Genomic DNA, 15,111 nt, shown 5'->3' with positions numbered 1-15,111 from the left:
GAGACTGTTTCCAGGGATTAAAATATTATTTCATTCATGCAAGTGTTAATTATTAACACTTGGCACGTACTATCTCTTTGAGCAGTTAAGGTTGTGAAAAGTTCCTCAGGACATTAAGGGAAAGGTTGTAAGAGACTTCCTGTCCTCACACTCTCCTCCTTCTACCATGCAGCTAGCACTGAGGTGGAATAAAGAAATGTTACAGCACTGATAATGCTACACAACAGTTTATAGGCAGAAAGTGAAAAGCATCAAAATACAAGGGCAGTCCAGAAAGGCAGGCAATCTCCCCAGAGTTGACTTCAAGTGGGGCAAAGGGATTAACTTCTCTCTAGTGTGCCATAAAATTAGGTCAAAACAGAGAAGACAATATTGAAGAGCACAAAACCAAGGCATCAGTGATGAAGCAATGAATCATTTCAGATATAAACTCCCCAGTTCTTGTGTCACTCATGACACACACACAGTTAATCTGAAATTAGAGAGCGAGTCTGAACAGCATTGTGTGCACCTGTTTTTCTTACCTCATAAACATTTTATTTATGTCCCAGACACAGAAGGCACAAAAGCTACTCTGGAATGTATGTTCCAGATTTATTTGTGCATGATTTAGAAAGGTATTTATGTTTATGATTGAGTTCATTAACTGAAGGCAATTAGGAATCAACTCACTCAATTCAAAATATCAATCCTCTATCTTCACTCCATCCCCAAGCATGACAGAATATAAGCTGTCTGTAAAACCAGTTTAGTCCTAATGATTTCCAGTTCACCTCCATGTTTCCCACAATTCTGTTGTTATTTTTTGTCCTTTTCATCTCTTATTAAATGGACCCTGGCAGCAGGCTAATGAAACCCACAGTAGTTCAGATCTATTCTCCAGCTCTCACCTGGAACACAGCTTGGCTGAGTACATCTCATCTTCAGCCTTTTCACTATAATCACAACTGAGGCGTAACAATAAAGCCTGATTATTCCTTCCTTGGTTCTTCCCCTGACTCCCTCCCTCTCTTTTCTATTTCCTTCTTGTGCTTAAAACAGCTTCAGTCTACTGCCCTTGCGATAGGAGAAGACTGGCACGTCACTTCGAGCTGGGGGGTGAGAACACTAATCTGAGAATGCTGATGAGCTTGCAGGAGTGGCATGGAGGTTTACTCCAGTACACACAGCGGATGCTTCAGGAAGGAACTCTATGACCCTACAGTGACAAGATACTAAAGGTAGAAGAAACTCTATTAGCATTGTAATGAACTGTTACAATCCACTCGGTGCCTTTATTATTCTCTGATTAGTTGGGGGTTAACATATATGCACATGCATGCAAAAGAAGGAAAGAGAAAATAATAGAATATAAAATAATAGAATAAATAAGAGAAGAGGGTGTTCTGCACCTGAACAAAGACATAGTCATCCTGGACAATCAGGGAATTATGGTCGATATAGCCTGGAAAGGGTTTGCTTCGAGTGGCTTCGCTGCAGTTCTGCATCTTGCAGGTGATGTACTGGGCATCTGAAAGGAAAAGGACAAAAACAAGACACTTGAGATCCTGAGCACAGATTTTCCCTACTGTCACAAACCTACTTGCTGAGGCCACATTTCTGCTTCACAGCCTCATGTGATATGAACTGACACCATCCATTCAAAGCAACATTAACACTTTTCCCTTACACCTCTGGTAAATTTACCCTTCATTGCTCTCTTCCTTTAAGTTCATTCCTTCTTCACATGGATCAGCCTCTCATAACTTCTTTCATTCAATACTAATCCAGATATCAGACCTGTATGTTGCTCCTTTGTACCAAGAGAGAGACCAACATCACTGACCTAATTGCTGCATTCCACCCTTGGGGTTCCATGCTGGGAGTACATCAGAGTCAGTGCTTGAAGGTGGCAAAACTTAATGCTTGTGACTTAGGTCTGACACAAAACTTGTCAAGGATGTATCATTCAGCACTATTACCTGCCTTGTTGAGTTTATTTGGATGCTATCCAGGTTTAAGCTTAAACTTAGGGACTAACCAAGTGAAGGAGCAACAGAGGCACAAGGGACACTTCACGGAAGCAACAGCTCAAGTCCTGTGACTCCCAAAGTGACTATGGGTTTGAATAATTGTTTCTATGCTGCAGGATAGATATATTCTGTGCTGAGCCTCCACAGTTCACCTGTCATCCCCATTGTGGGGGATTTACTGGAGGCCACGACAGCTTCTACACAGTCACATGCCTGAGTTTATTAAGAACATGGCCAAGGTCCAGAATATACACAAGTACGAGAACACCTGCCCCATAATGGCACCACTGAGAAGCCCTTTCCTGGCACACCTCTGCATTTCCTACAGCACCCACACACTACAGAGTAATTCATATCACCACTTGGTTCAAAAATTTTACCTACATCTCTGTTAACTGTGTAGGTAAATGCACTCTGGCAGACCTGGGCAATCATTCCACTCTTGAAGTTGGATATCTGAGCTTCACTGAGTTGTTTGCTTCAAAGTAAATGGCCTAAATGCAGCCCTAAAGCCAGCTCATCTGCTGTTACCATATGGGACTTCTTCATCTCCTGTTTTGAAGCACTGCAGGGTGCTCATCTCGTAATCCATCACCTGAAGGAAATCAGTCTGAATTTTTTCATGGTGGTAATTTATCCCAGAATACAGAACCAGATTCTCTGTATTCAATTTAGGCTCTTTCAGATCAATTAAGAAGTTGTACTTTGTTTAAGGAGAAAACTGATTTACAGGAAAAAGGATTTTGGCATTTTAGCATTAGCACTTAAATGATAGAAACACTACATGGCATTTAATCTTAGGACTACTTCTAATCTTCTTCCCTGTTGAAGAAGCACAGACCCTTGTTTGATATAATTACTGCCTTCTGATCAGAGAAACAGCATTTTCCACTGAAATAGAAATGGCTAGATTTTTACTATCTCATATTTAATCTTGGGTTTAATTAAAATCTATCATTTGACATTTCTTTCCTTGTTTCTAAGGACTGTTGACTTCTGCTTGAAACAGAAATGCAGGGTAACGAACCTTCAGGAAAGTTTGATGAGGGATGATTTTACCCCGACATTTGCAGAGTTCTTGGAATATATAAAGTGATAAGTATTATTAGTCACTGCAGTTTATAACATTTTATTCTTTTGCAGCTCAGTGCAAAACATTAATTAATATAACCCAGACAGTGTGATCAAAGTGCATTTCCCTTTGCAGGGACATGATTTTTTCCACATTAGCCACGAGAGGGCAGGGAGAGATATAAGTCCAAGCCTGCTCATTCCAGTGAGCTCAGGGAAATTCCCTTTTCAAAGCTGTTCAGTCTCCTCTGTCCCCCTGCTGCCAGGGAAAAAGCAGCTAAGGGGGGCTACTAGTCAAAAGACAGAATGGACACAAATCTGTCCATCTGCAGCACAGCCATTTCCCACTTCTCCTGTTAACTGAGTCCGTTATACGATGGACAGCCCTTTACACGTCCTCACATTCATCCGCTCTCATTCAGTCTCAAGAAGGGTCCTGAGTGAAATCCTCAGCTTCAACAACAAAGCACTGTGCTGAGCAGTCAGTCGACGTGGCTGGCCCTGAGCTGTCCTATTGGCAAGACTGGGTGGCTTTTCACACATGGGATCAAAACACCTGGCCTAGAGCTATTGTAGGATCAGACTTCTGTTTCTCACCTTGTTTCTTTCCTTTTTTTTTTTTTTTTTTTTTTTTTAACCTACCACCATTGTTTTCTTTTACTTCCACAGGCACAGTGGCTCTTTGGGAAGCACTAGGAGGAGACTGCTGTGCCATCATGTTTCCCACACAAACACGTTATCTACCCTGCAAATACACGGACGTAGCAGGATGGGTGCTGCTAGGACAGGCCATCAAGGATGATTAAGGAATCTCCTCCACAAGAGATTATAGAGAGCAGTTCAGGCTGACATCTGTTAGAGGTGACTGAAGTTTTTTCAATCCTGCATTAATGAAGGAATGGTGACTATGTCTATTTCTGCTGTGATCACCGGAGTCTGTGCAGCAGTGATTGTACCATTGATGAAGATTTACTAAGGCAATTCCTGTGAACTTTTACAGTGCAATTCTCCATGGCTTCAGTTCTAAAATGCCAGTAATAACTACTAAAGGGCAGAGTTCTGAAATTGCTTAAACTAATCTCCCAAACAGCCAAACTCTGAGATGTGCACACCAAAAAAAAAAAAAAAAAAAAAGCTCTCTCTGCTATGGGATACAGAAAGAAGGCAAAGCAGGCTTCTTGCAGCGTCTGGATCTCTCATTTTTCCTAAGGGAATTTTTGTTTTGCTCACATGAACTCAATGATTTTGTTTCAGCGTCTCATTTTCATGGACATTCTATGCGATTCCATTGGCAGAGCTTTGTAGTTTAGCATTAATTAATGACAATTAATGTATTTAGTTGCTAAGCTCTGGAATTAATTTCATTAGTTTTCCCACACAGATGTTTTCCCTGCCATAGGTAATTAGGACTTTATGCTTTTCATTTCCAGAACCCTCACCTCCAACAACAGCTGCTGTTTTTAATATACAAGAAAGTCATGCTGCGCCTGGAGGGAAGAACATAACTTCCAGCTCTTATCCCCCCAGACACTTTGATTTAGACAGTTTTAGACATCTAAAGTAGGATTCTTCTCTGGGAATGGCAGCTATTTCTAAAGAGGAAGCAAGGAAAGTCACAGAACAAGAATGGAGGAGACGTCTTGTAAGGGAAACCTCTGACAAAATTAATCTGTGTCAGTGAAAGAGAATCGCAGATGCTAACATATAGCAGGAATTGAGAGCTAGAGGGACCCTGTGCCATGATACGTTTTAGTCTTCTCTGTTTAGCTTGAGCTCCATGCTAATATGTTCTCAAGGGCAAAACATTCCAGAGACATGTTTTGGCTTAGCTGGTGGAGATAGAAGGTTGTTCGTGGTTACTGGAAGTTGGCAAGCCTCTGCAAAAATACACAGAAGAGTATCAAAGTCTTTCAAAAAGCAGAGGGAGAATTCCTTCAGGACACTTTGTTGCTGAGTGTTATTTTGGATGACAGCTCAAACTTTAATACCCACTGCTTTCCAGTCTAAATGTTCATGGGTGTCTTTGGAAAACTTTATTTGATCGCAAGGAGAGTTAGAGAAAATATTCACTGTACTCACTGCAAATATATTATTCTTCCTGTTTTTTATTCCTCCTCTTGTCTAATTAATTGAGGAATGTGTCCCGTTCTCTACAAAGAAATACACTATGGACAGATCAGGAGCTTATACAGAGTATCCATACAATCTATGGCTTGTTGGTCTTCCAGATTTACTATGGTGTATCTCTGTTCATTACTACGCAACTTAGACATTAGGGATCATTTCTTGATTTTTTGAAGGATGCCTGACATCCTTTAACTAATGAACCATAAGAAGAACATGGTAGTACCATATCTCACTAAAAGGTACAGATCTGTAACCCATCTCCAACAGTGACTAGTAAGAGAAGCCTTGAAAAGATCACAAGAATTTGTCCATGTGCCTTGGCAGTCCAGGTAAAGCTTAAGCAACCACCACCTCCAGTGACAACGAGTGACAACTATTTAATTAAATGTTCTCATACTTTAATCTCCCCCCCGCTTTTTTTCTTTTTTTCTTTTTTTTTTTTTTGAAACACACAACATGACTGTTCTTTATCCATTCCCATCTGGTCTAAATGTTGATTAGTGAAACATTTATGATATAGGAATATATTCACAACTCTCCAGGGCTCAGCAGATGCAAAGCTCTTAACCAGTAATGAAAACCAATGAATTGGAGCGAGCCCATTTCCTAACTAACTCACAGATCTGTTTTTATCCTGCTACTCCTCTTTCTTCATTGCATGTCAGAGTCAGGAGTCTTTCTTTGAATGGGGAAGTATATCCTTTACCATTTCTATCATGAGGATATAATCAGGAAACAAACTTCATTCTCCAAGACAAATATTAATCATCAGCTACAGTCAAGAAAATAAAAAAAAAAGTCACTGCACATGTTTAATGCACTATGTGAATTAATTTCCCATACCAGATATGTTAGAAAAAGACTGTCAGGCTAGGTTGCCAACTTTTTTTTTTTTTGTCCCACAGCAGTGATTTTTTTTTTTTTGCAATGTTATGTGAGAACATAATTAAAGTCCTAGCACAACTTTGTGATTTAGATACCATGAGCAAGATGCTCAGTCCCTGTTGGTCAGCAAGCAGACCATGCCAACTGCCCCCAGGTGAGATTTTGGTCTTGCCTGCAATCACAGAAGTACCTAAATTACCTTTCACTAAGAAAAGTTGCTATGCAGATCAAGCAGAAGAAAAGTAAAGGAAACAGAAGTACATTTTAAATATCAGGAGCTCTCTAAAATTTTGACAGCAAATAAGAAGCTCCTTAGCTTCTTTCATCTACACACTAAAAAAAAATGAAAAAAATAAGATTATATTAAAAAATTTACTCAAAATCAGTTGACATCCATCTACAGTCATCTAAGCAAACGATGGTCGACCAAGGTTGGTGTTCTTGACCTGCACCTATAGAGACTCTTAGGCTCCCTAAGAGTCTAAGGCCAGTTAGTCTCCAAATGCCTTGAGGAAATCCATTTTTCTAATTCCCACCAACAGCCTGGATTCCTCAACAAGGATCACTCAAATAAAAAAAAAAAATATCATGTCAATCAGCCTGAATCGAGCCGTGCTGGGATAACATTACCTAGCTCAAATCAGATAAAACCATTAATTAAGGGTCTTTTGAGGTTATTCTTTAAAAAACAAACAAACTAGAAACTAAAACCCTCGTACCATTAAGTTTATACACTTCCTGAAAGCACCTTAAGTTGCATTTGAGAAAACCTGTATTTAACTCTTACCAATCACTCTGCCTGCTGACTATGATGATGAATGCAACAAAGGAAAGCTTATCATGGTTAAGAACTGTAGGGGATTACTTGTCTTACTGGGGTGTTGACCTGAAACCAGGCAAAAAAAAAACCATCACAATTCCTGCTAACTTTGACAGCTTACTTTGATCCTGTTCCAAAACCAAAGCAGAACACCAGGAAAACCCAGGCATACAAATGGAAATGTGAGGTAAGGTTCAAATGAACTTCTTCCAGCTGGAAATAAACAGTTCTTCCTACTGTACACTCAGTCCCAGCTTGACTAGGATTGTTCCTGAAGCCTTTAAAAAATAAACAGAAACATTACTTCTTCATTTGGACATTTGATGAGATGAAAATTTGTCTGGTGCTGTCCAAGATTTACACAACAGGTTTAAAAACACGAACGGCAATTATTAGCCCTGCAAATCTGCCTCCATCAATACAATTAAATTGTACAGTCTTTACTCAGTTTGTTTAGTGTTACCTGCATCCTAGTTTGTTTACTGTTTCATCAGTGGATCATGAGGGGGACTTAAAAGGAGAATGTGAGCACAGGTACAGCACTGCCAGCCAGATCCTCAGCAAGTGTAAATCAACATGCCACTGAAGTTGCATTGATTTATGCCTGCTAAGAGACTCCTATTTTGGTTCTTGTAAACCTTTTACATTACGTATATAAATACAATAAATAAAATGCACAGACAGACCGTAATCAGGGAGCAGAGACAGAGAGTTATTGTTATTCTAACAGGGAAAGCCCAATACTAAAGTTGCTGCTGATAGATGTTCTCAGGCAACCCTGCCAGGGAGATGAGCTAACACCATACTCTGCAGACATTTCTCCTCCTTTCACCTAAAGCTGCAGTTGTAGTATTCAGTTTCTGCTGGGGACAAAAAAAAAAAAAAAAATAGAGTGAGGTTGTTTTCCTATTTGTACTGAGTGAAGCAGGTTTTTGTTTAGCCCTTATATTTCCACCTCTGGGTCTTTTATTTTACTGTATGTATTGTGTGGTTGCTTTCACACCACCCTCCTTTTCTTTCCTTCTTTCTCCCTGTCTTGTTTTGTCAAGTCTACCTTCACAAATTTAATTCCTTTATTGAATTTTTACACTTGGTTAACCGTCAAAAGAGATCTCCCAAAGTATAAACAACTAAATGGAAGGATATACATAAAATAAATAAATAAATAATATTTTCAAGTTAGCCTCAGCTTGAAAAAAAGGTATCTTTCTCACTTCAGCACGCTTTACCTCATCACCCTACCAGCAGCAACACACCAGCTTCATTCCAGAGGAGAAAGGTTTGCTCATCAATTGGAGGGTTATGGCTACTTTTTTTCCAGGAAAGAGGAACAGATTTAGCACTTAGAATAAGGCTCTAGTAGTCAAGAGACCTGAATACACCAAATTGGTCATGGTAACAAGAGTTGCCCGTGTTCATATTCTCAGCTTGCTTCAGTCTCAAAGTCCTGAGACCTGCAGTCCTCTTCCAGTGGCCTGTGCTCCCTGGAAGAACTGGCAAAACACAGCATGCACTTACTGAATATCCAACTTATTATCTTCTATTCCTGATGAGCTGGGGACCTCCTAATTCATGAGCAGAAATTTCAGCCCAATGGCTGGTTCACAAGGGAGGTCACCGTTGGCTGAAGGTTGGACACCACTGTTGGATTTATATTAGTAATTCTGTCACTGCCTAAACAGAGAAACGTAAGTCATGCTGCCTCTCAGCTAAGCCAAAACAAGTGCACAGAATCAATTCCTAGAGCTCAGCTGATGTTCCATACTGTTCCATAATTCTTCATTAATGTGCCTGCCTCCCCAGCAAGGCCACTTTCATCTACCTGATTTTTTTTTTTGCACGCTAAGACCTATACTAAAGCTTACTAATTTGTTAAGCACTCAAGAAATCTTTTGCAGAATTGTGTTACAGGTCTGCAAAATGTTCTTATTACAGGTTAAGAACTCAAACAAGGCTATTCATGGCGTTTGGAGCATGGCATCTTCTCTACCCAGTGTGAGCTGAACATCCCTCAAAGGGTCACCGTAAACACTGATTGCAGCACTTTGTCTCAATGACCTCAAATTCCCAATGCATTATAAGATTAATGTTTTGTGCTGAATTAGACACTGTGCTACTAGAATCTTTCTTTCTCATTTAGCATGTCCCGAGAAATAGGAAGCTTCATGTCTCCAGCCTTGCCACCATGCTCAGGTAAGTGAAATTGAGAGGAGAAATAATAACCAGAGAACACAAATGATAAGAAATAGAAATAATAAATTCTTTCACTTTTACTAATCTTGCATGTTCCGAAATGGAAAGACCTTTAAAACTTTATGATTTCTATCACAACTGTTTCTTTTCAAAATTCATCTTCCAAAAAATTCTCTTTCATGCTGAATTTTAGTGAGTTAAAAAAAACCTGATTACTTACTGTTACCTTTTCGGACAGTTTTTAAGTTTCCAATGAGAAAACATACGTTTCAAGTAACACCACTACATTTGGGGGTACAATTCAGGGAAGAATTTCATCCTTTTTTAAAGGAATTAATTGACTGCATCATTAATACTTACATATTGGAAACGGTACAAATCTGCTTACTATGTTGCAGTAAAATTGCTATTTACAGAGGAAACAATATGGAATTAAAATGATAGGATCCATGGCAGACAGGCTTTTAGTGTGATGCCTGCCTGAGGCAATCCAGTGCTGTGGAAAAGAAATCCATCGAGGAAGATCTGCAAAGGTAGGGGAGCTCAAATAAAAACCTTGAGGAACCACAGGTGGGAGGAGGAAAGGCCAGTGGGTGGCTCAGGGTGCCTGAGAGAATTTACAGCCAATTAAGAGAATATTTTGTAGATGCAGGTAAATGCAGCTGCTGGAATGGAGAAAAGCACATCAAGTGGCAAAGGAAGGGAGAATAGCTGATGAAAGTGAAGGGCAATGACAGGACAAACAATAATAGTGAAGAATACATTCAGGGTGGTCATTAAAATATTTTTAATGCAAGAGAAATGAGGTGTTTTCAAATGTAGTACCTAAGGCAGAGTATCCCTGGTCTACTAAAACAGTTTGGTAAAGCTATGTACAAGATGATACTATGATTTTTGTTGTGTGAAACAAACAGACAGGCTCTGTGACACAGGAACTTTTCTCCTATGAACAAAAATCACGTGGAAAACAAAAAAAAAAAAAAAGAAAGAAAAATGCTGTATATTCTGATTCAATTATTGCTTATCACCTGCTCTTCCTTACCATATTATCTCCTTGTTTCACAGACTGTTAATACCAACTTTTTTTCCAATCCTGGTACAACTTTTCTTCTGACAGACTTGCCTTGGACAAGTCAAACCCCTCATATTAAATGACTGAATCACTAAATACTCAGATTTCCATCATGATATTGTGTAGTTACAAGAATATGAGGACAGTCCAGAATACCACAATCTTAGGAAGCTGATGTACTTACGACCATCCACTGTCTTTGCCTCCAGGTGCACGAGATCTGGCTCTCTACCGGACCCCATCATAGACCTGCAAGAGGCAGATTGATGCAGATACATTAAAACAAGACATACCACAGGTGATATCTGGGACATTCATTTCACGTGATTCTATTTAGCTGGACCTAAATTCACACTCACAAGTAAGAGCTGATCGTTTTAAAAGCCTCTTGGAGTTTTCCCTAAAATAAACTTGAAAATTTGAAAAAAAGAAATCTACTTTTTCAGTGAATTGATACCATTGTATTTATGAGCTCTTTATTTCTGATGCATTTACTTCATTTCTACTCTCCACCTGGAGACTCGTTTCTCTTTTCATTGGCACCTGACCTTCTGGTGTATCCCCTGGTTTGATTGGTAGGATGTATTTCAGCTCAAGGTGGGATACAGCATACTTTAATTGATGAGATAACAGTGTTTGCCAGCATACTAATTATAGCTGTTCCTTTATATTTGCCATTTTATGCACATTTGCTTAATTGACGCTCTTAATGATCAATATTCCCTCATTAATTAAGAAATTTTTAAAATCCATTTCATTCTGAGACGTTTTATCATTTCTGATCTAACGAAAACAGTGTTCCATTAATAAAAGAAATGTCAGATTGATTCAGAAAATGATCACTTGTTCACTGTGAATTAAGAAGCAACAGCATAAAGACATTGACCATTGTGAATAGGGGGTTTATGGGCTCAGGCTTTGCTTCCTTTGCTGATGTTCCACTTCACCAGCACTGCTGGCCTTGACAACTCACTGGGAGAGTCCAAATAGCCACTAGTTTGATGCACAGTCTGAATTACTGCATTACTGACTGCAGGTGGGTACCAACTCCATTTTAAAGTAGCCTCAGTAGCAACTCTGACAATCAGTCTTGTTTCTGGTCTTGGCCCTGTCAAGCAAGTGATAATCCTAGAAAATCCTAGGGTTAAACCTACAGTTTCATGTTAGCTGCCTGACCTCCAAGTTAATAGATGCATGAGTGAAGATAAACATTCATTTCCATTGATAGACAAATTAGATGTTGTTCTGTTCAAAGCCTCATTATTTTTCAGGAAATCAAAAGTGAGGTTCAAACAGTGATTTAGACCTTAATTCAGTTCCCACTGACTGCAATCAGATGCAGCTCTAGTCCTTAAATATCATGCAAATTAACTAATAACCATTACAAAAATGTTAACAATAACAAGACTATCTGATTAATCTTTAGCTTCGCTGACAAAATCTGTAACAATTCTTTAGTTAGAAAATCTTTTTTTTTTTTTCCCCCTTCAGTTCTCCTTTGCTGGGGACTTGAAAGTTTCAGAAAAGTCTAAGCTAGCATTGCTTTTGCCTCTTTGCCACCTTTAAAAGCTCTTATAACAAATTTTTCTTCTCCTAAGCATCCAACCTTTATTTAAAATTTCTGCTTCCTGATGATTGACACCAAGTGTGTGGGAAGGCAGTATCTTCCTAGGGCATTTTTCCTTTACCTGCTATCATCAGTAGATTTAGGGTCAAAATGCTGGGCCTGATGGTTACAATACAGTTCAGGATAGATAGATGCTAGTGACAAACAGCCCTAAAAACACAGAGGGATTAAGCTTGTAATTTGGCATATCTCCTTTTTATCCTTGTTTATTCATCAGGCTTTAAACACACCTGGAACTGGGCTATTCTAGAAGATACAGTTCAGCTTCTTCAGTGCACACCTCCTCCTGACCTGACACAGCCCCATGGGGATGTGAACTCTTCAAAGAAAACAGGATTATATTCCATGGACTTGAACACTTTGTCTCTTCAGAGACATGCAACAATGGTTTTCTTTCAGCAAAGAACTTGTTGCCTTAATTAAAGCCTGCGAGCCTACAGTCAGGTGTTTTAAGAGTTTCTTTCTCACAGTTCTATTTTGACCCCACGAAACACCTCTATTGCATCTTTCCTGGCAACGAGGAAAAAAAAAAAGAGAATGAGAAAGAATGAGATATGTCTCACCGACAGATGGAACGTGATTGTCATTGATGTTTCCACTTCTGATATGAGCCATAATTTACATCAAACTCTTAAATGTCTTAACAGTAGTGTATAAATATCTCGGTCCACCAAACCCAGAAAGTTAGAAGGCTACAGCTGTAGTGACCTGCGTATTACTTCATCTCATGCTAGGACAGCCAGTATTAGGATTGCAGAAGCTTCAGCTCAAGGCAGAATTAAGTCATCAATTGTACCAAGGATGGACAGGACAAGGTTGGCTGAAATATGACTCATGATAAACATTATTCTTTTACTCAAGGGCTTCATTTCTTTTGATATTGTCTAACCCCCTGCAAATTAGAAATGTGATGTGAAACTAAGAGGAAAATCAAAGCCCAGAGAAACTAAGGGAGTTTCTAAAGTCAAGCAGGACATCTGAGCTAGAGATAAGAATCGTATCCAGGTCTCTCAAGCTGCTATATCTTTCTTCCTGCCTGAGAGAACACACATTCCATCATTTCAATATAACAGGCCTAATTTACTTGTGACAGCACAAGGTCACAGTCTGGCCCTTACATGGTAACGCTGGCCTGACAACAGTGATAACAAAGAATAATCAGTTACAAAGAATGGGCAAAATATAAATACATACTTGCTCAAATCAGTATTAGATGTACTGGTATAGCTGCTATCCAGAAACATATTACCCACATCTAGATCCTGCTGAAAGCCTACTGTTCAGAATTTTAAATGTCACATTTTCTTGTACCATGCTCTCTTGTTCCATGGTAGCTCTGTGTATCTCTTCGTACTACCCAAAAAGTCACATAAAGAAATATGTACTTTACCCAGTTATATGCTATAGGCCTCTGAGCTAATCAGCCTCAAATACCTCTGCAGGCAGTGAGGAGAAACAGTCAGTTTTGTGCTGTGGTTCATCTGCACTGTTTTAGACATAAATTCATGAGAAGACAAACTTCATCCTAGAATGGACTGTTTCTCTCCAATGAGTATAAGATGTCTTGATACCTACACTACAGGCATCCACATGTGAACAAATAAGTGCCCCAAAGCAGGTAACACAGCACACCTGCTGCATGTTTACTACCTAAATTTAAAAACATGAATTTCAGATAAACTATGGACTGTAAATAAAGGGAAAAGACAAAAAGAATCATCCTTAGTAGGTGAGCACCATGTACTTTTGCAAGCCTAAGTATCATTAAGTAATTGTGTTAAGCCCATAGCATCAGTATGAAACAGAATGAATAAATGTAACTTATTACAAGGAAATTCCAGTCCTGATCGATGACTGGGTTTAAAAGTTCTTCTACCAAAACTAGTGTGATCACTGAATACAAGCTTATGCATGGAAGAAGAAAACTACATGCTGGATTTGCCCTAGATAACCCCAAAGCCTCAAACTCGATGTTTCAAACTTGAGACAACTTCCCATTCTACTTCAATATCTTTTGTGCACATAGTCCATGCAATGTGGTCAAAGTGCTCTTTGCAAGTTAAATAAGCAAGAGAAAAGTGTTGTGCATTTAACAGTCTATAAACAAAGCACCCTACATAGAACAGGGGTACAGGTCAGAAACACTCTAAGACTCTGAAGTACTGATTCCTTTCAGGTATTTCTCTGAAAATAAACTGCAAAATCCTTGCCATGCCCTATTCTGAGCGACTTCTTTTAGCTATGCTGGTAGCACTTTGTTCTCTTATTTCTCAGTTCTGCTCTTCCTTTTTAGCATCCATTCTCAAAGACCAATCAATCACACATACATCCACAAAATTTTCTTCTTGCGTTTCTTTATGTTTTCAACTTATGGTAAAATACCAGCATGCCCTTTGTCCATGCCTTTAATCTCACTCTTTCTGTAATACTCCCTGAAACTTCGATACACCAGAGATATGCTAGCAACACCTTCTGTTAAGTGGTGCCCGTTGTATTTTTCCAATTAGGATTTTTTTTGTGTGTGTTTTGTTGGTATAACTGTCTGGAAGTTTTGAAAAGAAAAAGAAGAGAAAAAAAATCTTTTAGGAAATTAGGGTTTTAAAAAGGCAAGAGGAACATAAGTGACCCCCCTGTCTTTACAGAAGATGCTCACATTATGAAATATGTGATATTCCAACAGTCCTATTACAAGGTTACTTCCTAAAATTTTAATTCCTGTCAAGCCTGCTAAGTAGTCATCTATGCTTGAGAGCTTTGCAAATCGATATCAGTGGCTGCAGCACAGTAATTGCTCTGAATGCAGATTCTACGTCCACCATGAGAAGCAGAATAAGTAAAAGACCCAGAATCAGAATCATCCTCTGTTTTAGAACTAGGTTGGAAAAAAAAAAAAAAAAAAAAAAAAAAAAGCAGCCTGGCACTGCACATTGAAGAGCAAATGCTAGTTGGCATATTTCTGTAGTGACTGACCCCTTGTCATCTCTCTGACTAACGTATTACTAAAACCTTGGCTTCCTTGGCCTAGCAGCTCTTCACAGCCACAGAACATGCCCAGAGAGTTTGTGGAGTCTATCTCTTTGGAGACCTTCAAAAGGCATCTGGACATGATCCTGGGCAAGCTGCTCTAGGTGGCCCTGCTTGAGCAGGAGGGTTGGACCAGAAGACATCCAGAGGCCCCTTCCAATCAAAACTATTCTCTGATTCTGTGGAATTCAATAGAGCCCGTTATCCTGTGTTTTCACCTCTTCCAGAGTTTTATTCACTGCTGTAGGAAAAAAACAACTGTTTATGACTGCTGGGAAAA

The 15,111-nt window shown here is 39.2% G+C and overlaps 1 protein-coding gene across 1 annotated transcript in view; it reads right to left on the bottom strand.

The window, feature by feature from the left end:
- Nucleotides 1-15,111, bottom strand: part of SORCS1 (sortilin related VPS10 domain containing receptor 1) — a 289,292-nt gene that overhangs the window by 70,329 nt on the left and 203,852 nt on the right. Inside the window, exons 6-7 of the mRNA XM_035547734.1 lie at nt 10,365-10,429; nt 1,392-1,510 (exon numbers count right to left, since the gene is read on the bottom strand). Coding sequence (XP_035403627.1) covers nt 1,392-1,510; nt 10,365-10,429 — 184 coding nt within the window. The remainder of the gene's footprint in view (nt 1-1,391; nt 1,511-10,364; nt 10,430-15,111) is intronic.

Source organism: Cygnus atratus, chromosome 7 (genome assembly GCF_013377495.2).
Source record: "Cygnus atratus isolate AKBS03 ecotype Queensland, Australia chromosome 7, CAtr_DNAZoo_HiC_assembly, whole genome shotgun sequence".
Classification (NCBI taxonomy): Eukaryota; Metazoa; Chordata; class Aves; order Anseriformes; family Anatidae; genus Cygnus; species Cygnus atratus.
Note: the sequence above shows the minus strand (reverse complement) of the source record. Positions and strands in the feature narration are given on the sequence as shown.